Source organism: Coregonus clupeaformis, chromosome 30 (genome assembly GCF_020615455.1).
Source record: "Coregonus clupeaformis isolate EN_2021a chromosome 30, ASM2061545v1, whole genome shotgun sequence".
Lineage (NCBI taxonomy): Eukaryota > Metazoa > Chordata > Actinopteri > Salmoniformes > Salmonidae > Coregonus > Coregonus clupeaformis.
Window position 1 is genome coordinate 33,944,548 of NC_059221.1, and position 23,293 is coordinate 33,967,840.

At 41.8% G+C, this 23,293-nt stretch overlaps 1 protein-coding gene across 4 annotated transcripts; it reads right to left on the reverse strand.

Annotated features, from left to right (window-relative positions):
- Positions 1-35: 35 nt before the first annotated feature.
- nr2c2 (nuclear receptor subfamily 2, group C, member 2) lies at positions 36-21,845 on the reverse strand. Of its 4 annotated transcripts, none has more exons than XM_041855847.2 (15): positions 21,623-21,845; positions 20,028-20,116; positions 19,191-19,289; positions 18,737-18,937; positions 18,479-18,584; positions 18,214-18,393; positions 16,593-16,740; positions 16,341-16,431; positions 16,062-16,207; positions 15,802-15,979; positions 15,539-15,660; positions 4,506-4,645; positions 4,183-4,320; positions 2,949-3,054; positions 36-2,805 (listed from the first exon to the last, which is right to left on the reverse strand). In XM_041855847.2, exons 2-15 carry the CDS (start codon positions 20,085-20,087, stop codon positions 2,631-2,633), a joined length of 1,890 nt encoding a protein of 629 aa, XP_041711781.1. In that variant the 5' UTR covers positions 20,088-20,116; positions 21,623-21,845; the 3' UTR covers positions 36-2,630. The 4 variants fall into 4 exon arrangements, with proteins under 4 accessions (XP_041711781.1, XP_041711782.1, XP_041711779.1 ...); XM_041855848.2 differs by having other exon boundaries at positions 2,949-3,045; positions 20,028-20,202; XM_041855845.2 differs by having other exon boundaries at positions 20,028-20,202; positions 21,623-21,844.
- Positions 21,846-23,293: the final 1,448 nt, after the last annotated feature.

Below are 23,293 nucleotides of genomic sequence, written 5' to 3' on the forward strand. Positions count from 1 at the left end.
TTAAAAGCACATACCTTTTAAATATATGAAGATATGTTTATTACACTGATAACTGCAGTTCCAGTGGCCTGAGAGGGAATGATGTGATACAGGAATCAAATTGTTTGTCTACACTGTCAAGTTAAGAGGTAGAATATATGTAGTCCTACAATAACCTTCAGAAAACATAACGTTACTAGGCTCATTGGTTAGTATGTGAATGGTGAAGTTCCTTGGGCCATGGAATTAGTTTCTTTTTTTTTCTCCAAATACAATCTCACATTCGACAGGAAAAGACACTCATGTTTAGTATTAATACAAATTGACACTTTTATATGTACTGTATTTAAAAGACTTGAAACAAAGGCTTTTACAAACCAAAAACAACACTGTCCATATCCCCCCTGGTCATATGTAAACAATAGAAAACAGTTTTTGTTGCATTTAGTAGTTAATGCATTGAAATTGCTCAGGCTGATAACATTTGTAAGCCACAACATTAAAACTCCACATTTTTCGTACAGCATTTACTAAAATGCATAAGCAATTGCATGCAGAGCAATGCACTATACAAAACCAATAACAATGCTCCTTTTCTTCAGGGCAAATACTGGCAAGTTGCAATATTATAAAACTCTGATTAAAAAAGGACATGCACTCATATGAATGATAATACGTGTAGTACAGAGCTAAGTTCACAGAATAGTCAAAATAACAGTCTTTGCAGGTTTTAAAACCAGCTATTACAACAGTACACCTATAATTTTAGAGTACATACCTACTTATGACTTCTTTACATGTTATAAATTAGTGTTACTGGTTTTGTTGCTGTTGGACAATGTCCGTATATTTTCATGTGGTACTATAGAGGTGTGGTGTGGTACTTTAAGTACACTTAACATGGAACAAATACATTTGTTCACAACAACCCACATTTTGGAAACTATTATATCACAGAACGGTATACTGTGCAAGAATACAAAAGGAAAATACCTGCTTGATGTTCATTCAATACAGAAACTATTGAGAAATAATGCTAATGTTAGAGGGAAAACACATTTTTGTCTTGAGAACTCAAAATAGATTTTTTCCCTATGGTGTGAATACATGCATATTAATAAAACAGTCACTGTAAAGTAAGACTGGAAGTGGACTGAGATCACTACAGTATACAGAGTGTTTCTGCATGCAGTGCACTGTATAATACCAGCTGGATTGAAATAAATAAACAGAAAAGAGAAATACTGGACACTCAGAACAGGACATCATGTCACACAAGGCTTGATTATCATGACGGCAAAAGAAAATGGTGGCCATAAAGTTGCCCCTAACCACTGGTACAGTGTTAGACTTTATTTTACCTCTCTAATGGTAAAGGTTAGAACTACCAGGATAATCTGATCCTATATCTATGGTTAAGGGTGACTTTTACCTGGAGCCGGGGTCATGTGGTGATTGATCGAACAAAATCTTCAACACATTATCTAAATGGTTCAAGCTAAACCATATAATGAATGTGCATTTGCTTTAGGCAGACATAGTAACAGGACTGTTTTAAACTACTTCTCTGTAGGCTCGATGACCCTCCCCAGCAACAGGCTGTCATCATATGGACAGGTTTAGGGAAAGTTCCACAACAATTGCAGTGAAATGAACACCCCAAAAATGAAATGTAACCATTCTAACTGATCTCCTGTTCGGTTTGAAACCAATAATACATTTGATGTTTTATCTGATGTGGAGAGTACATGTAATATTATCCTGAATGGAGTGGCTCAGTACACAAATGGCTTGTCCATCGTCATATACTCTGTAGATTAAGGATCCAGGTTAGCTGCTATTAAACTGTGAACTAAGTCTTGTACCTGATTTAGAGGAATTGGTCGTCTTTTCAACCAAAACATTTCAGGGACAGACAGAGCTTGAGGCATGGACCAGCATCATAACATAGGCTATTCATACATTTAAATGTTTCTTTTTTACATTGTAATACCTGGTGAAAAGTACAAAGTACAAAAACAAAACCAACCTTTACACCAATTCATGTCTCAGTTTACTCATGTAACGACATTCAGGCAAGCGTCGCTCATTCTTACTCTATGTCGGCTAAGTGTTAAATACAGGTTATCGAGATTAGAGGCAGAAGCAAGCGGTAACTCGATCGATATACTTGTTGTTGAGCATGAATGTACAGTAAGGCTTGCATAAGTTAAAAGCATATTGAAAGGCTTGAGCGAAAAGGTAAACTTTACAGTACATTGGAGGCGTTTTGCTGAAGCAGTAGAGAGGTGACAGTGACGTGTCAGCCACGGGGACTCCTCCCTCTCCAGGGGGTTACGTGCTCTGAACTACAGAATCTGGACAAGAGACTCACAGTCCCATCATGCATCTCTTTCAGAGAACAATCAAACCCTCATCCAGGGGTCCTCATGGTTACGATGCATAACCACAAACGATGAGCAGACATTCTGGGAACAACACGGTCCGAAAGGGATTTCTCCATGACTTTGCATCTTGTGAAGAGTATTTTAATAACAACAAATGTTTGCAGGACAAAATATGGTGGTTTCAGAATGAGGGCATTTTTAGGGGGGGGGTACGTGGTACAAGTCAAGAGAGGTTTGGGGGTGGATAGGGGTGTTGGCGGGGGGTCACGCTGTGGGACCGGTGATCTGGGTGTTGTAGTCGGCGGTCTCCATCTTGAGGATGTAAGGGATGATGCTGTCGATGGGCACGTTGCCGATCAGGCCGGTGAAGAATAGCTCTTCTGTGATGCTGGAGCTCATCAGACGCAGCGCCGGGAGACGCATCAGGATACGAGTCAACCTGGGAGAATCAATCAGAGAGAGACAAGTTAATACATGTGATATATGGATCCAATCAGAAAGAGATAGATTCACATATGAATTTATGGGACCTGTGGGGAGGGTTTTAGGATATATCAAGGTCCTGATTGGCATACAGCATACCTGTAGGTGTCATCTGGATAGGTCTTCTGCACATAGTCCTGCAGCTCCATCTGGGCTTTCTCCTGGAACTTCACTATCTGGCTGCAACTGTTCAGGCCTGGATGGTCTGATTAGTGAGACACACAATAGCTGTTTCCTAACAATACACTATGAGATAAATATGAGAAAATGTTATCAAATTATCATGTTATGCTTATCTACTCTTCTAGTTGATATACTGTACATATATATCCCTATGTGGGTTGCTCCACCAATTAGGTGCCTTTTGATTAGTGTAACTTGGTGAAAAGAAAACATTTTATTTCACCACATTTTTATATTCTGTCATAAAGAACACATGTTCAACTTAATAAAAAAACAAATTTTCCCATCTCAAGAGGTTAAAGAGAAAATAATACTATAGTAAGTGCCAAATAAAGTAACAGTGTTGACCGTAACAGGGTTGACGACTTCATTTTAAATCAGCCATAAATCCCCTTGTGATAGGGGAATGGAAGATTGTTGTGTGCAACAGGTAGGGGTAATTGAATGCAAGCTTCACCCGCTCGACCCGCTCAGTTTTCCACCACAAAACACCAGAAAATGGTCAAAAAGAGAAGAACCCGCTCACCTGCTTTTACACTATGATTTGACAATTTTTTTTAAAGGAATAGTTTCAGATATTAAAATGAGATTTCAGTTCACGTAACAGGGTTGACCTTAAAATGAAAAATGAATCACTAATCACATTAAATTAATAATAATCTTCAGAAATGACTTTGTCAAAGCAAAAAAATAACTAGGGCTTTACAATGATGGTGAAAAATGAGAAATGTTGGGATTAAGTGGGTTAAAATCTTCCTAGAAGTCACAGAGGACGCAAAGAGGGACATGTCAAAATGCTGAATTTTGGCACTTTAGAAAGTCTTTATTCATACAAAATGTGGTCTATATTAAAAGGGCACTACAATTAATATGAAAGGCTTTTAAAATTGTATATTTGTGCACAATTTCTACTTAAAATATCAAAGGGACGCAAAAGGCACTAATTTCGTGGAACGACCCATGTACTGTATATGTCAAAAATAATTTAGCGGAGTAAATTGACTCTTATCTGATGTCAGATGTTTCTCATAGGGAATTTATATTTCTTGACCACGTGACCTGACCAGGAGAATCTTGAGTCTCTAGTCATTGCCTGTGATTTATGATGTATTTCTAACATAATGTATGATGTTAATGGGACCATGCTCACCAGGGCTGAAGAGCACTATGGCCTTCAGGTAAGCATACTCATAGTTGTCTGTCTCCATCTTAACCATGCTGTTACAGAACTCCTGCAGCTTCCAGATGTGTTCCATCACCAGCTTCACTCTCTCCACAGACACCTTATCTACAGGGGAACAGCAAACAACACTTTACAACACATAAATAATTAGAAATGAACTTGTTTGTGGGGAGTTTGAGTTTTGCATCCATAGCTTCTGTATCTGTGTGTCTGATTGTATCAGGGTGTGCGTTTTGTGAATTTAGTGCGTTCACTGTTTTGTATGGAGATCTGGAGGTTTGATGGTGTACCGTCTTGGATGCTGTTCTGGAGGTGGTTGATGATGGCTTCCAGGATGGTGGAGAGACTCATGATCTGAGCACACTGAGCCAGCCCCAGAGTGAACAGCTCATTCCAACAGGCACGTACCAGGCTGGTGTTACTCTCCTGACTGAGACACACACACACATACAGTTACAGGACTAAATCGAGATTGGTTGAGATTTTTGTATTTAATTAGGATCCCCCATTAGCTGTTGCAAAAGCAGCAGCTACTCTTCCTGGGGTCCACACAAAACATGAAACATGACATAATACAGAACATTAATAGACAAGAACAGCTCAGGGACAAAACTACATACATATAAAAAAAATAAAAAATACATACACACAAACTATCTAGGTCAAATAGTGGAGAGGCGTTGTGCCGTGAGGTGTTGCTTTATCTGTTTTTTTTTAACCAGGTTTGCTGATTATTTGAGCAATATGAGATGGAACGGAGTTCCATGCAATAATGGCTCTATATAATACTGTACGCTTTCTTGAATTTGTTTTGGATTTGCGGACTGTGAAAAGACCCCGGTGGCATGTCTGGTGGGGTAAGGTTGTGTGTCAGAGCTGTGTAAATTGACTATGCAAACAATTTGGGATTTTCAACACATTAATGTTTCTTATAAAAATAAGAAGTGATGCAGTCAGTCTCTCCTCAACTCTTAGCCAAGAGAGACTGGCATGTATAACATTTATATCAGCCCTCTGATTACAATGAAGAGCAAGACGTGCCGCTCTGTTCTGGGCCAGCTGCAGCTTAACTAGGTCTTTCCTTGCAGCACTCGACCACACGACTGGACAATAATCAAGATAAGACAAAACTAGAGCCTGCAGAACTTGCTTTTTGGAGTGTGGTGTCAAAAAAGCATAGCATCTCTTTATTACGGACAGACCTCTCCCCATCTTTACAACCATTGAATCTATATGTTTTGACCATGATAGTTTACAGTCTAAGGTAACGCCAAGTAATTTAGTCTCCTCAACTTGCTCAACAGACACACCATTCATTACCAAATTCAGCTGAGGTCTAGAACTTAGGGAATGATTTGTACCAAATACAATGCTCTTAGTTTTAGAGATGTTCAGGACCAGTTTATTACTGGCCACCCATTCCAAAACATACTGCAACTCTTTGTTAAGGGTTTCAGTGACTTAATTAGCTGTGGTTGCTGATGGGTATATGGTTTAATCATCAGCATACAGTGGGGCAAAAAAGTATTTAGTCAGCCACCAATTGTGCAAGTTCTCCCACTTAAAAAGATGAGAGAGGCCTGTAATGTTCATCATAGGTACACGTCAACTATGATAGACAAATTGAGATTGAGATTCTCCAGAAAATCACATTGTAGGATTTTTAATGAATATATTTGCAAATTATGGTGGAAAATAAGTATTTGGTCACCTACAAACAAGCAAGATTTCTGGCTCTCACAGACCTGTAACTTCTTCTTTAAGAGGCTCCTCTGTCCTCCACTCGTTACCTGTATTAATGGCACCTGTTTGAACTTGTTATCAGTATAAAAGACACCTGTCCACAACCTCAAACAGTCACACTCCAAACTCCACTATGGCCAAGACCAAAGAGCTGTCAAAGGACAACAGAAACAAAATTGTAGACCTGCACCAGGCTGGGAAGACTGAATCTGCAATAGGTAAGCAGCTTGGTTTGAAGAAATCAACTGTGGGAGCAATTATTAGGAAATGGAAGACATACAAGACCACTGATAATCTCCCCTCGATCTGGGGCTCCACGCAAGATCTCACCCCGTGGGGTCAAAATGATCACAAGAACGGTGAGCAAAAATCCCAGAACCACACGGGGGGACCTAGTGAATGACCTGCAGAGAGCTGGGACCAAAGTAACAAAGCCTACCATCAGTAACACACTACGCCGCCAGGGACTCAAATCCTGCAGTGCCAGACGTGTCCCCCTGCTTAAGCCAGTACATGTCCAGGCCCGTCTGAAGATTGCTAGAGTGCATTTGGATGATCCAGAAGAGGATTGGGAGAATGTCATATGGTGAGATGAAACCAAAATATAACTTTTTGGTAAAAACTCAACTCATCGTGTTTGGAAGACAAAGAATGCTGAGTTGCATCCAAAGAACACCATACCTACTGTGAAGCATGGGGGTGGAAACATCATGCTTTGGGGCTGTTTTTCTGCAAAGGGACCAGGACGACTGATCCGTGTAAAGGAAAGAATGAATGGGGCCATGTATCGTGAGATTTTGAGTGAAAACCTCCTTCCATCAGCAAGGGCATTGAAGATGAAACGTGGCTGGGTCTTTCAGCATGACAATGATGATGAAGTATTGAGAAACTTTTGTTATTGACCAAATACTTATTTTCCACCATAATTAGCAAATAAATTCATTAAAAATCCTACAATGTGATTTTCTGGATTTTTTCTCATTTTGTCTGTCATAGTTGACGTGTACCTATGATGGAAATTACAGGCCTCTCTCATCTTTTTAAGTGGGAGAACTTGCACAATTGGTGGCTGACTAAATACTTTTTTTCCCCACTGTACATGGACACACATGCTTTATTTAATGCCAGTGGCAGGTCATTGGTAAAAATAGAAAAGAGTAGAGGGCCTACAGAGCTGCCCTGCGGTACACCACACTTTACATGTTTGACATTAGAGAAGCTTCCATTACAGAAAACCCTTTGAGTTCTATTAGATAAGATAGCTCAGAATCCAAGATATGGCAGAGGTTGAAAAGCCATAACACATACGTTTTTTCAACAACAGGTTATGGACAATAATATCAAAGGCTGCACTGAAATTTAAAAGTACAGCTCCCACAATCTTCTCAAAATCAATTTCTTTCAATCAGTCATTTGTGTCAGTGCAGTACATGTTGAGTGCCCTTCTCTATAAGGATGCTGAACGTCTGTTGTTCATTTGTTACAGAGAAATAGCATTGTATTTGGTCAAACACCATTTTTTCCAACAGTTTGCTAAAAGCTGGCAGCAAGCTTATAGGTCTGCTGTTAGAAGCAGTAAAGGCTGCATTACCACTCTTGGGTAACGGAATGACTTTGGCTTCCCTCCAGGCCTGAGGACAAAGACTTTCCTCTAGGCTCAGATTAAATACAGTGGGGAGAACAAGTATTTGATACACTGCCGAATTTGCAGGTTTTCCTACTTACAAAGCATGTAGAGGTCTGTAATTTTTATCATAGGTACACTTCAACTGTGAGAGACGGAATCTAAAACAAAAATCCAGAAAATCACATTGTATGATTTTTAAGTAATTAATTTGCATTTTATTGCATGACATAAGTATTTGATCACCTACCAACCAGTAAGAATTCCGGCTCTCACAGACCTGTTAGTTTTTCTTTAAGAAGCCCTCCTGTTCTCCACTCATTACCTGTATTAACTGCACCTGTTTGAACTCGTTACCTGTATAAAAGACACCTGTCCACACACTCAATCAAACAGACTCCAACCTCTCCACAATGGCCAAAACCAGAGAGCTGTGTAAGGTCATCAGGGATAAAATTGTAGACCTGCACAAGGCTGGGATGGGCTACAGGACAATAGGCAAGAAGCTTGGTGAGAAGGCAACAACTGTTGGCACAATTATTAGAAAATGGAAGAAGTTCAAGATGACGGTCAACCACCCTCGGTCTGGGGCTCCATGCAAGATCTCACCTCGTGGGGCATCAATGATCATGAGGAAGGTGAGGGATCAGCCCAGAACTACACGGCAGGACCTGGTCAATGACCTGAAGAGAGCTGGGACCACAGTCTCAAAGAAAACCATTAGTAACACACTACGCCGTCATGGATTAAAATCCTGCAGCGCACGCAATGTCCCCCTGCTCAAGCCAGCGCATGTCCAGGCCCGTCTGAAGTTTGCCAATGACCATCTGGATGATCCAGAGGAGGAATGGGAGAAGGTCATGTGGTCTGATGAGACAAAAATAGAGCTTTTTGGTCTAAACTCCACTCGCCGTGTTTGGAGGAAGAAGAAGGATGAGTACAAGCCCAAGAACACCATCCCAACCGTGAAGCATGGAGGTGGAAACATTTTTTGGGGATGCTTTTCTGCAAAGGGGACAGGACGACTGCACCGTATTGAGGGGAGGATGGATGGGGCCATGTATTGCGAGATCTTGGCCAACAACCTCCTTCCCTCAGTAAGAGCATTGAAGATGGGTCGTGGCTGGGTCTTCCAGCATGACAACGACCCGAAACACACAGCCAGGGCAACTAAGGAGTGGCTCCGTAAGAAGCATCTCAAGGTCCTGGAGTGGCCTAGCCAGTCTCCAGACCTGAACCCAATAGAACATCTTTGGAGGGAGCTGAAAGTCCGTATTGCCCAGCGACAGCCCCGAAACCTGAAGGATCTGGAGAAGGTCTGTATGGAGGAGTGGGCCAAAATCCCTACTGCAGTGTGTGCAAACCTGGCCAAGACCTACAGGAAACGTATGATCTCTGTAATTGCAAACAAAGGTTTCTGTACCAAATATAAAGTTCTGCTTTTCTGATGTATCAAATACTTATATCATGCAATAAAATGCAAATTAATTACTTAAAAATCATACAATTACATTTTCTGGATTTTTGTTTTAGATTCCGTCTCTCACAGTTGAAGTGTACCTATGACAAAAAATTACAGACCTCTACATGCTTTGTAAGTAGGAAAACCTGCAAAATCGGCAGTGTATCAAATACTTGTTCTACCCACTGTATATGACAGATAGTAGTGGATATAGAGTCAGCTACCATCCTCAGTAGCTTTCCATCTAAGTTGTCAATGCCAGGAGGTTTGTCATTTTTGATCAATAATAATAATCTTTCCACCTCTCCCACACTAACTTTACAAAATTAAACTTGCAATGCTTTTCTTTCATTATTTATTTTTTATGCATGAATACTATGGCTCACTGTTCGTTGTTGGCATTTCCTGCCTAAGTTTGCCCACTTTTCCAATGAAGTAATCATTTAAATAATTGGCAACATCAAATGATGAATAAGACATCTGATTCGATGAAAGATGGAGTAGAATTTGTCTTTCTGCCCATAATTTCATTTAAAGTACTCCATCATTCTTTATAGCATTGATCTTGGCTTCATATTCATTTTGTTGAGTTTAGTCATATCATTTCTCAATTTGCAGTAAGTCAGCCAGTCAGATGTGCAGCCAGACTTATTAGCCACTCATTTTGCCCCATCTCTTTCAACCATACAGTTTATCAATTCCTCATCAATCCATGGAGCCTTAACAGTTCTAACAGTCAGTTTCCTAACAGGTGAATGTTTATAAATAACTGGAAGAAGCAATTTCATAAATTCATCAAGTGCAGCGTCTGGATGCTCCTTATTAATCACATCAGAACAACAAATATTTTTAACATCATCCACAAAAGAGTCACAGCAAAATCTTTTGTATGATCTCTGATACACTATTTTAGGCCCAGTTTTTGGAATTTTGGCTTTCCTGGATATGCTGCTCTGGCACCCCAATGGTGGAACAAGCTCCCCCACGACGCCAGGACAGCGGAGTCACTGACCACCTTCCGGAGACACTTGAAACCCTACCTCTTTAAGGAATACCTGGAATAATATAAAGTAATCCTTCTTCCCCCACCCCCCATAAAAAAAAGGTGGTTGTCCCACTGGCTATCATAAGTTGAATGCACCAATTTGTAAGTCGCTCTGGATAAGAGTGTCTGCTAAATTATGTAAATGTAAATATACAGTGCATTCGGAAAGTATTCAGAACCCTTGGCTTTTTCCACATTTTGTTACATTACAGCCTTATTCTAAAATTGATTAAATATATTTTTTTCTCATCAATCTACACACAATACCCCATAATGACAAAGTGAAAACAAGTTTTTTAAAATGTTTGCAAATTTGTTAAAAATAAAAAACAGGAATAACATATTTACATAAGTATTCCTACCCTTTGCTATGAGACTCGAAATTGAGCTCAGGTGCATCCCTGTTTCCATTGACCATCCTTGAGATTTTTCTACAACTTGATTGGAGTCCACCTGTGGTAAATTAAATTAATTGGACATGATTTGGAAAGGCACACACCTGTCTATATAAGGTCCCACATTTGACAGTGCATGTCAGCGCAAAAACCAAGCCATGAGGTTGAAGGAATTGTCCGTAGAGCTCCGAGACAGAATTGTGTCTTGGCACAGATCTGGGAAAGGGGTCCAAAACATTTCTGCAGCATTGAAGGTCCCCAAGAACACAGTGGCCTCCATCATTTTCAAATGGACTATTCCTAGAGCTGGCCGCCCTGCCAAACTGAGCAATCGGGGGAGAAGTGCCTTGGTCAGGGAGGTGACCAAGAACCCAATGGTAACTCTGACTGAGATCCAGAGTTCCTCTGTGGAGATGGGAGAACATTCCAGAAGGACAACCATCTCTGCAGCACTCCACCAATCAGGCCTTTATGGTAGAGTGGCCAGACGAAAGCCACGCCTCAGTAAAAGGCACAAGACAGCCTGCTTGGAGTTTGCCAAAAGGCACCTAAAGGACTCTGACCATGAGAAACAAGATTATCTGGTCTGATGAAACCAAGATCGAACTCTTTGGCCGGAATGCCAAGTGTCACGTCTGGAGGAAACCTGGCACCATCCCTATGGTGAAGCATGGTGGTGGCAGCATCATGCTGTGGGGATGTTTTTCAGCGGCAGGGACTGAGATACTAGCCAGGATTGAGGGAAAGATGAACAGAGCAAAGTACAGAGAGATCCTTGATGAAAATCTGCTCCAGATAGCTCAGGACCTCAGACTGGGGCGAAGGTTCAACTTCCAACAGGACAACAACACTGAGCACACAGCCAAGACAACGCAGGAGTGGGTTCAGGACAAGTCTCTGAATGTCCTTGAGTGGCCCAGCCAGAGCCAGACTTGAACCCGATCAAACATCTCTGGAGATACCTGAAAATAGCTGTGCAGCGACGCTCCCCATCAAACCTGACAGAGCTTGTGACGATCTACAGAGAAGAATGGGAGAAACTCCTCAAATACAGGTGTGCCAAGCTTGTAGCGTTATACCCAAGAAGACTCGTGGCTGTAATCGCTGCCAAAGGTGCTTCAACAAAGTACTGAGTAAAGGGTCTGAATACTTATGTAAATGTGATATTTCAGTTTTCTAAAAACCTGTTTTTGCTTCATCATTATGGGGTATTGTGTGTAGATTGATGAAGAAAAAAAACTATTTAATCCATTTTAGAATAAGGCTGTAACATATGTGGAAAAAGTCAAGGGGTCTGAATACATTCTGAATGCACTGTAGCCACTATATTGTGACCACTGCATTCAATGGGTACAGATACAGCTTTAGAACAAAGTTCTACAGTATTAGTAAAAATGTGATCGATACATGTGGATGATCTTGTTCCTGTTGTGTTTGTAAACACCCTGGTAGGTTGATGATTAATAACCTGAACCAGATTACAAGCACTGGTTACAGTGAGAAGCTTCCTTTGAGTGGACAGCTTGATAAAAACCAGTCAATATTCAGGTCCCCAAGAAAGTAGACCTCTCTGTTTACATCACACACACTATCAAGCATTTCACACATATTATTTAGATACTGACTGTTAGCACTTGGTGGCCTATAGCAACACCCCAAAAGAAAATGCTTTAGATGTGCCAAGGGAACCTACAACTACAACACTTGACATAACATCCTCTCTAAGCATTACTGGGATATAGCTCTGAATATACACTACCGTTCAAAAGTTTGGGGTCACTTAAACATTTCCTTGTTTTTTCGAAAGAAAAGCACTTTTTTTGTCCATGAAAATAACATCAAATTGATCAAAAATACAGTGTAGACATTGTTAATGTTGTAAATGGCTATTGTAGCTGGAAACGGCTGATTTGTAATGGAATATCTACATAGGCGTACAGAGGCCCATTATCAGCAACAATCAGTCCTGTGTTCCAATGGCATGTTGTGTTTGCTAATCCAAGTTTATCATTTTAAAAAGCTAATTGATCATTAGAAAACCCTTTTGCAATTATGTTAGCACAGCTGAAAACTGTTGTGAAGATTAAAGAAGCAATAAAACTGGCCTTCTTGAGGCTAGTTGAGTATCTGGAGCATTAGCAATTGTGGGTTCGATTACGGGCTCAAAATGGCCAGAAATAAATAACTTTCTTCTGAAACTCGTCAGTATATTCTTATTCTGAGAAATGATGGATATTCCATGCGAGAAATTGCCAAGAAACTGAAGATCTCGTACAACGCTGTGTACTACTCCCTTCACAGAACAGCGCAAACTGGCTCTAACCAGAATAGAAAGAGGAGTGGGAGGCCCCGGTGCACAACAGAGCAAGAGGACAAATACATTACAGTGTTTAGTTTGAGAAACAGGCGCCTCACAGGTCCTCAACTGGCAGCTTCATTAAATAGTACCCGCAAAACACCAGTCTCAATGTCAACAGTGAAGAGGCGACTCCGGGATGCTGACCTTCTAGGCAGAGTTGCAAAGAAAAAGCCATATCTCAGACTGCCCATCTAAATCTTTTATTTTTATTGGCCGGTCTGAGATATGGCTTTTTCTTTGCAACTCTGCCTAGAAGGTCAGCATCCCGGAGCTGTGCTAACATAATTGCAAAAGGGTTTTCTAATGATCAATTAGCCTTTTAAAATGATAAACTTGGATTAGCAAACACAACGTGCCATTGGAACACAGGACTGATGGTTGCTGATAATGGGCCTCTGTACGCCTATGTAGATATTCCATAAAAAATCTGTTGTTTTCAGCTACAATAGCCATTTACAACATTAACAATGTCTACGCTGTATTTTTGATCAATTTTATGTTATTTTAATGGACAAAAAAATTGCTTTTCTTTCGAAAACAAGGACATTTCTAAGTGACCCCAAACTTTTGAACGGTAGTGTATACAGCAACACCTCCCCCATAAGCATTTCTGTCTCTTCTATAGATGTTATATCCTTGTATTGCTACTGCTGTATCATGAAATGAATGATCTAAGTGAGTCTCAGAAATGGCTAATATATTAATGTTATCTGACGTTAGCAAGTTATTGATTTCATGAACCTTATTTCTAAGGCTACATTTATTAATATGGGCTATTTTTAGCCATTTCCTGGGTTATCAGAGATATACAGTGGGGGAAAAAAGTATTTAGTCAGCCACCAATTGTGCAAGTTCTCCCACTTAAAAAGATGAGAGAGGCCTGTAATTTTCATCATAGGTACACGTCAACTATGACAGACAAATTGAGGAAAAAAAATCCAGAAAATCACATTGTAGGATTTTTAATGAATTTATTTGCAAATTATGGTGGAAAATAAGTATTTGGTCACCTACAAACAAGCAAGATTTCTGGCTCTCACAGACCTGTAACTTCTTCTTTAAGAGGCTCCTCTGTCCTCCACTCGTTACCTGTATTAATGGCACCTGTTTGAACTTGTTATCAGTATAAAAGACACCTGTCCACAACCTCAAACAGTCACACTCCAAACTCCACTATGGCCAAGACCAAAGAGCTGTCAAAGGACACCAGAAACAAAATTGTAGACCTGCACCAGGCTGGGAAGACTTAATCTGCAATAGGTAAGCAGCTTGGTTTGAAGAAATCAACTGTGGGAGCAATTATTAGGAAATGGAAGACATACAAGACCACTGATAATCTCCCTCGATCTGGGGCTCCACGCAAGATCTCACCCCGTGGGGTCAAAATGATCACAAGAACGGTGAGCAAAAATCCCAGAACCACACGGGGGGGACCTAGTGAATGACCTGCAGAGAGCTGGGATCAAAGTAACAAAGCCTACCATCAGTAACACACTACGCCGCCAGGGACTCAAATCCTGCAGTGCCAGATGTGTCCCCCTGCTTAAGCCAGTACATGTCCAGGCCCATCTGAAGTTTGCTAGAGTGCATTTGGATGATCCAGAAGAGGATTGGGAGAATGTCATATGGTCAGATGAAACCAAAATAGAACTTTTTGGTAAAAACTCAACTCGTCGTGTTTGGAGGACAAAGAATGCTGAGTTGCATCCAAAGAACACCATACCTACTGTGAAGCATGGGGGTGGAAACATCATGCTTTGGGGCTGTTTTTCTGCAAAGGGACCAGGACGACTGATCCGTGTAAAGGAAAGAATGAATGGGGCCATGTATCGTGAGATTTTGAGTGAAAACCTCCTTCCATCAGCAAGGGCACTGAAGATGAAACGTGGCTGGGTCTTTCAGCATGACAATGATCCCAAACACACCGCCCGGGCAACGAAGGAGTGGCTTCGTAGAAGCATTTCAAGGTCCTGGAGTGGCCTAGCCAGTCTCCAGATCTCAACCCCATAGAAAATCTTTGGAGGGAGTTGAAAGTCCGTGTTGCCCAGCGACAGCCCCAAAACATCACTGCTCTAGAGGAGATCTGCATGGAGGAATGGGCCAAAATACCAGCAACAGTGTGTGAAAACCTTGTGAAGACTTACAGAAAACGTTTGACCTGTGTCATTGCCAACAAAGGGTATATAACAAAGTATTGAGAAACTTTTGTTATTGACCAAATACTTATTTTCCACCATGATTTGCAAATAAATTCATTAAAAATCCTACAATGTGATTTTCTGGATTTTTTTTCTCATTTTGTCTGTCATAGTTGACGTGTACCTATGATGAAAATTACAGGCCTCTCTCATCTTTTTAAGTGGGAGAACTTGCACAATTGGTGGCTGAATAAAGACTTTTTTTCCCCACTGTACATAATATGGAAAAGAGCAAACAAAGCAAGATAATAAAATATACATTCAGCAGTCCATTAATCAATTGGGGGTGTGTGTGTGTGTGTGTGTGTGTGTGTGTGTGTGTTGCGGGGTTGAAGCTACGAACCCATAGGCTTGGGTTTGTAGCTTCAACCCCTCAGCACACACACACACACATGATGATGCACACACACACACACACACACACACACACAGACAGTTCAAGTCACACACACATCAATACTAAAAGCGTAATAACACTTTGATAAGAGTGTTCTTACCCGAGAGCGGAGAATGCAGGGATGGAGCTTGCCCAGTGCATGGAGAGGAAGAGGAGGCGGGACGCTGACTCACAGATGTAGTGCACATTCAGATACTCTGGCATGGGGCTGGGCATGGTCAGCTATAGGCGGTACAGAGGGACCGAAATAAATAGAGAGATGTCAGGTTATTGAAAACACAAAGGTGACGTGCATACAAAAATAAATGGTTGAACACCAGCAAAATGTGAATACATTTTAAGTTTCAAGTTTAGATCCCCCACCTTGAAGCTGACGTGTGTGTCTGTGAGCAGCGGGCCCTCCACCTCAATGAGGGGGGTCACCTGGTCTTGGCTGATCACTTGGATGGTGGCTCCGCCCACACACACCCCTCCCTCCGCCAGGTTCTGCCCCCCCCCCGACTCGGATGGGTTCAGGGCTTTGGCCAGGGTGTCAAAGGCACTGAAGACACATACACAATACAGGAGCAATTACACACGCACACACACACAGACTTATTCTCACAGAGCCACTGCATGCGTACCGTGTTATCTCGCTAGCAGACTGCTCCTCCTGCTGGTCATCTGAGGTATCACTGTTGTTCAGGGACTCACTGAGGGAGTCGGTCAGGTTGGCCAGAGACGTCACCACGCTGGCAAGTGTCCCCAAGTCCCCCTGCCCCGACTCAGACTGGCGAGGGGGGCACATCCAGTGAGCCAGTGATGAGAATAACAACACACTCTGATTCCAATGACCAGTCCAACTCACAGCATGTCAGGACAGGGATTACACTGAGAATGTTGAGGAATAACTGAGTTTGTACCTTGGTGTCTGTGGCCAGCAGTAGTGTCCCGTCAGCCTGGATCAGAGGCTGCTGGATGTTCACCAGCATCCCTGTGTCTAGCAGACTGGATCTGCACACAACACCAGTCAGAGACCAAAGTCTAACCCACAGGACCAATCAGAGCCCGAAGACTAACCCAAAGCACCAATCAGAGCAGAGATTCTAACCCACGGGACAATTCAAAATCACATGATCAAGTAAGGAGACAAAGTAGCAATCTCAGTCTCTGACCTGGAGCCGTCACTGTCAGTGATGAAGGTTGGCGTGGCGATGAGTGGGCTCATCAGGTTCTTCCTGATGTAGATCTTCTCTGTGGACGCAGCACAGTTAACAGGCCTCTCTCTGGGCAGGTCAATGGGCTTCCTTTCACTCTGCACGGCTGAGAGCACACAGGACAGAAACACCATCAACAACACTAAAATCCTACAGCAGGGGTCGGCAACAGGCAGCGTGATTTTTTTGCTGGACCCCAAAAGTTCTTAGCAACAAAAATATCTATAAAAATTGCGTTTAATTTAGAAAATCTGTTCCCAACCAAGTATTCCCACAAATATAAAAAGAGACATATCCCACTGGGCATAGATGTCAGTTCAACTTCTATTCCATGTTGGTTCCAGGTCATTTCATTGAAATGACCTGGTAACAACGTTGATTCAACCAGTGTGTGCCCAGTGGCATGTAATTGGCCCAGCGTTGTCCAGGGTAGGGGAGGGAATGGCCAGCAGGGATGTAGCTCAGTTGGTAGAGCATGGCGTTTGCAACGCCAGGGTTGTGGGTTCGATTCCCATGGGGGGGTATGAAAAAAATAATAAAATAATAATGTATGCACTAACTGTAAGTCGCTCTGGATAAGAGCGTCTGCTAAATGACTAAAATGTAAATGTAAATGTAATCAAGGTATGAAATGATTGTTCTTTTCAAATACAATCTCTTTTTGGGCTTAGTTGTGGTCAATTTGCAGTAGTGTCGAGCGATTAGTGCTTTTTGAAGTCGGTTAGGTTTCGGTTAAATTTGTACAAAAATATTCACGGTTTTCGGTTTCGGTAATTTTTTTACACATTAAATGCACTATTGTTGAATGCTGTAACAACACTGAATAAAACTATTAATAAAAGTCCCATGATGGTAGTGACTGCCCATAACTGTATATAATTATTATTATTAACCATCATATATTACTTTAATAAAATATTTGTTTTATTTGATGACTTTACTATTTCATTCCAAGTCATAATCTCATCTCTATAGAGCTGCTGCCTATGCTGTCTGACAAAAACACTATTTTAGTAGTTCTTCAAAGTCAATAAGGCATACTTTTATGACTGCTGAATACCAACTATCAATCACTTTAGATCTTTTATTTTCAGACTCGCGAAGCAACTGCTTTCTATCCCTTTCGATTGCATTCTCTTTTCTCTCAGTCTCTTGTGTCTGCTCCGCACAGACCGGACAAGTTTAAGCGGGTGCGCAAAGGATTATGGTCATTGTAGTTTATTACCACGTTTTCTGCACTAAACTATGTAGAATATTGACCTGTTGGAAACTACAACTCCCTACTACATCACACAGTTCAGGCTTCATCTGATTTATCTCTACAGAAACTGCACATCGAGCTCACAGTAAAAAAAACTAACGAAATGGAATTCAAATAATTGAACAGACGTCGGTCAATTAGTTGTTTAAAACCCGAAAAATTAACCTAACTTTAGATTAATCGCTCAGCACTAATTTGCAGTGTACAAATTATTATAATTATGTCTGGCCCCTCGACCATCCTATCCGACAAAAATCTGCCTGCGACAGGAGAAAAAAATTCAACCAATCTTCATGTGCGTTCGCTGGTGTGACTCACACTCCATCTTCATGCCCATGTCCAGGCATTTCCTCAGCCGGCAGAACTGACAGCGGTTACGGTGGTGCTTGTTGACAACACAGTCCTGGTTGCTGCGGCAACTGTAAGTCAGGTTCTTTCTCACACTCCTCTTGAAGAAGCCTTTACAGCCTTCACAGCTGACAGCCCCATAGTGACGCCCTGGACACAGAACAGAGAGAATGGGTTAGTGATATGAATGGGCCAATGGCCTGTGAGTGTGTGTGTGTGCAGTGTGTGTGCGTACCTGAAGCCTTGTCTCCACACACCACGCAATACTCTACAGGTTGAGGCCGGCCCACGTCCCCTGCCTTCCCCAATAACTGCTCCACCGACGCTGCATCTGTCACAATCTAGAACACCAGGAGGAGTAGAGGTCACTGAGGGGTCAAAGGTTACACAGTGTGTCATCTAATGCTGTGGTTTAGATTTGTGGTGTTATGGTGAATTCCGTACCTGTATCTGACTGTGATTTAGAATGGTGGTATTATGGCTACTTCCGTACCTGTATCCTGCCGGGTACCAGGCTGTCTGCGGTTGTGAAAATGATCTGCTTGGTGCCCTGGTTCTCTGGGGAGGTCAGGATGACTTTGCCCGTTCCAGAGCCATCAGCCGCCGCCAGGATGAACTGCTGCTTGGGCCCGCTGAAGGGATCCATGGTCGTGACTATCTGGATCTTCTGACCCGTCTGCTGGTCCGTTACAATCTGAGAGGGAGGGAGGGGGAGGGAGGGGTCATAATCCCACATCTATCCATCCAAACAACTGCTATCCCTTTAATTTAAGAATTTACAATTATTTAAGTTGTATCCAAATAGTTTTTAAAACAATATTTTGTTGTTAGTGGGATTTGGAATCTGTGTATATTATACATTTTCACTAGGGTGCAGTGTGTGTAGGCTATCAATAGGTGGCAGTGACTTCAAGCAGTAGCATGTCAATAATGTAGGGTATTGTTACCTGAATGTGTTGCGGTGTGGCTGAGGGCTCGTTAGAGATGATCTGGAAACGCTGTGGAGAGCCACTCATCACTGACAAGTCAGCGGGAGAGGTCTGCACCTGAAACACACAATACAAACACATTAACAGTCAGAACCTAAGATTTATGTGCAACACAGCACACACAAACACACAATACATGTGTGAGCAGCAGGGAAGCCAGCAGCCAGCAGCAGCTAGACAGAGGGAGGGGCTTGACTGTGCCCTCAGAGTGACCCCTCTCCTCTGAAGGTTAAGAGTGGCCTCTGTCTCCACGGCAACCAAGGAGACAGAAGTAACCTGCCATGCCACACAGAGCAGCATCGTAAAAGATGGTGGATAAATTAAGATAGTTCAATCAGGCCGTTTACCATTGAAAATGGTCAGTTCCGGTCTACTTAACTGGGTCTGTCTCCCATAGACACAAACGCAATAGCAGCAGTGTCTGGTCTACTTAGTTCAATGACTTTCATTGAACCAGACAAAAACAGGGGTGTTTTGCTTCCCTCTCTGGCAGTGTATTGCCTTTGTCTCACAAAGTGAATCATCTTTGAAAAGGAAGCATGGGATGGGTTAGGGTCAGGGTGCCCTTTCACATACACAGTACAGACACAGTCACACACAGAAAACCAGCATGCAAACAGAATTTACCTCCTTAAAGCACACAAACATATCCTCTTCCATAATAACATAATAACCACACACACACACAGAAAACCAACATGCAAGCACAATTTACCTTCGTAGAGTACACAAACACATCCTCTCCCATAATAACACAACCACACACACACACACACACACACACACGTCACTCACCTCCGCCACCTGCTCAGAGGCCACTATCTGCTGAGCAAGCACCTCCACATTGGTCATCATGGTGATGTAAGGTCATTAGAGGGGCCTGTCTGGAGCGAGGCCAAAGACATCTGTCAACTGCAGTGTGCAACCTCTCTTATATCAGCAGGCAGGGTTACGTTCAATAAGATCAACCCTAAGCAAACGTTTTCAAACAGAAAACAAACGTGAGCATTGTCATTGACCATGTTCAGGTAGTACTTCATTTGCTTCGTACATTACATTTGCATCTTAACAAGAGTGTGCGGCTACAGCCACAAAATATAGCAACTTTAAGACGAATAAGTGCTTTTAACATAGAATTATCCCCTTGACTTCATGCAATTCAGCACCAAGGCCATCTCCCTCATTCTTTCTCATCTTTGATTACATGGTGTGGATTTCAGGCCCCTTGCTGCTCAGTATCCCAGTGATATGCCAGGCGAGGGTTATGCCCTGCCAGAGCTACCGTTGGTATCATCTTGCCCATTTCCCGGGTATTCTATTTTCATGTTCCCTTTTCTCGTAGGGATATGTGATAACCTCTTCTCATGCAAAGCCCTCTCCTTCAGAGATGTACACTCATGACCGATCTGTCCTCTGAGAGAGAACCTACTGCATCTTTTTCAGTGATTTGATTAAGGAGTGGAGGGCATAAGGGTGTAAGTGTACACTTCACAAGGTTGAAATTACACCTCAGACAGTACACCCCACACTTTCCAGTTCTAGATTTTACCAATCATATTGTGTGTGTTTGGGAGACTGAGAGTCTGTATCTTTCTTTCTTTATATCGCTCTCTGTGTGTGTGTCACATTATAGGAAGAAAAGGCTTTGATTTCAACCGCGGTGAGGACTGTCATTGGCTAAAGGATGGGGGAAGGCCATGGGTTCGTTAGCTCACTAGCCAAACGACGAGTCTATCAAAAACGAATTTCTTCCGACATTCAAACGGACAAAATGGAGAACCTGGCAATTCGCCAACAATACGGCAGGCAGCCATTCATTAAATGTAAAAATATGTATGTTTATATCGATGAGATACCCGTTATTTAACATATTATTTCAATAACAAAAACCTGACATGAAAAATCGAAGCGCCCGCATATGCTTACGCGTGCACCCCTCAAAACAAAATTCCTTGTTCTCGAGATGGCAAAGGTAAAAGGGTCGGGTTCATCTGCGCGGTTGTACTAGCCGGCTAGCTAGCTAGCATTCTAGCTACTTGGCTGCACTGACAGCTACAGCTCATCTTTTGTCCTCGGCCTTAGAGCTTTATTTTGGCACGTTTATATATCCATTTATATCAAAGGTTTGACGCAGGGGACAGGCTTTTCAAAGGCGTTGTCACTGAATGGATATTTTAATTGCTAGAAGTAATACATTAAACGTTGAAATAAGATGAGAGATGACAGCACTGCCCAAGATTGACAACCATGCAGACCCAAGCCCACCACCGGCTAGAGCTGTCCCTCGAACAGCACAGCAGCAGACTACAACAAAATATCCTGGTTTTTTTTTGTCTCGACTGTGCCTTCACTAGCTTTAAACCGCTTAAATATTTTGGATGAAGACTTACCCCCGGATCAAAGATTGCAGATTTAGGTCTGGGTCTTCTATTTTAAAAAAAATATTTGTTTTTGTTTTTCTTCTGTAAAAGGTCATAGTTCGTGACCCCGTTCTGCCAGCATGCTTTGAGTTTTTTCTTCTTCCTCCTCGCGCGCCCTGCGCTTTTCTCCCTCCTAGCGCACAGCGCGGCGCTAGCCAGACAGGCTGACGTCAGCCTGTCTGCCTTCTTCAAAGGGGAGCTGATTGGTAGATTTTGTTGTCAATATTATAGGCCTAATCCTTGCATACATTCTTTATAATATAATATTCCTTAGAATAAGGTGAGAGGTGATTATGGTGTGTAAATCTAACCTATATGGTGTGTAAATCTAACAATTTATTGAATCTGACTGTAATAAGACTAATAATTGCACCTAGGGTGAATTCAGATAGAGTGGGACATCATATAAAATACATTTGCAAGTAGCCGGCCCCCACATCAACAACATTCTCAGTAATGGTTACAGAAACGTTTTACTTGCTATGACTGTGATATGTTGTTGTTTATCTACAGTTGTTTATCTTTAGTTGAGTAAGCATTTCACTGTAATGTCTGCACTTGTTGTATTCGGCGCATGTGACCAATAAAATTTGATTTGATTTGATTTGATTTGACTGTAAGTCACTCTGGATAAGAGTGTGTGCTAAATGACCAAAATGTAAATGTGTGTGAAAATTAACATGTCTAGGGGTCATGTCTAACCTAATTCTCCTAACCTGCTACATGAATTATCCTAACCTGCTGTATAGTTCTCCTAAACCTGCTATGAAAAGTCAATTTTGCCAAAAGCTGTATCCATTCTAGACAAAACCTTCTTTAGGGGCTGAGCTCATTAGAATAATACTCAGCATGCTTTGCAATTGTCCATCTTTTTGAAAATACAAATTACAGCTCTTGAAAGTATCTTGTTGCAAAATACATTGGAGTGTAGTTCAGCCCAGTATAATACAAATGACAAAACACTCAGAAGTAATTTAAATGCATATTTCAAATACAGTGGGGGGAAAAAGTATTTAGTCAGCCACCAATTGTGCAAGTTCTCCCACTTAAAAAGATGAGAGAGGCCTGTAATTTTCATCATAGGTACACGTCAACTATGGCAGACAAATTGAGAAAAAAGAATCCAGAAAATCACATTGTAGAATTTTTTATGAATTTATTTGCAAATTATTGTGGAAAATAAGTATTTGGTCACCTACAAACAAGCAAGATTTCTGGCTCTCACAGACCTGTAACTTCTTCTTTAAGAGGCTCATCTGTCCTCCACTCGTTACCTGTATTAATGGCACCTGTTTGAACTTGTTATCAGTATAAAAGACACCTGTCCACAACCTCAAACAGTCACACTCCAAACTCCACTATGGCCAAGACCAAAGAGCTGTCAAAGGACACCAGAAACAAAATTGTAGACCTGCACCAGGCTGGGAAGACTGAATCTGCAATAGGTAAGCAGCTTGGTTTGAAGAAATCAACTGTGGGAGCAATTATTAGGAAATGGAAGACATACAAGACCACTGATAATCTCCCTCGATCTGGGGCTCCACGCAAGATCTCACCCCGTGGGGTCAAAATGATCACAAGAACGGTGAGCAAAAATCCCAGAACCACACGGGGGGACCTAGTGAATGACCTGCAGAGAGC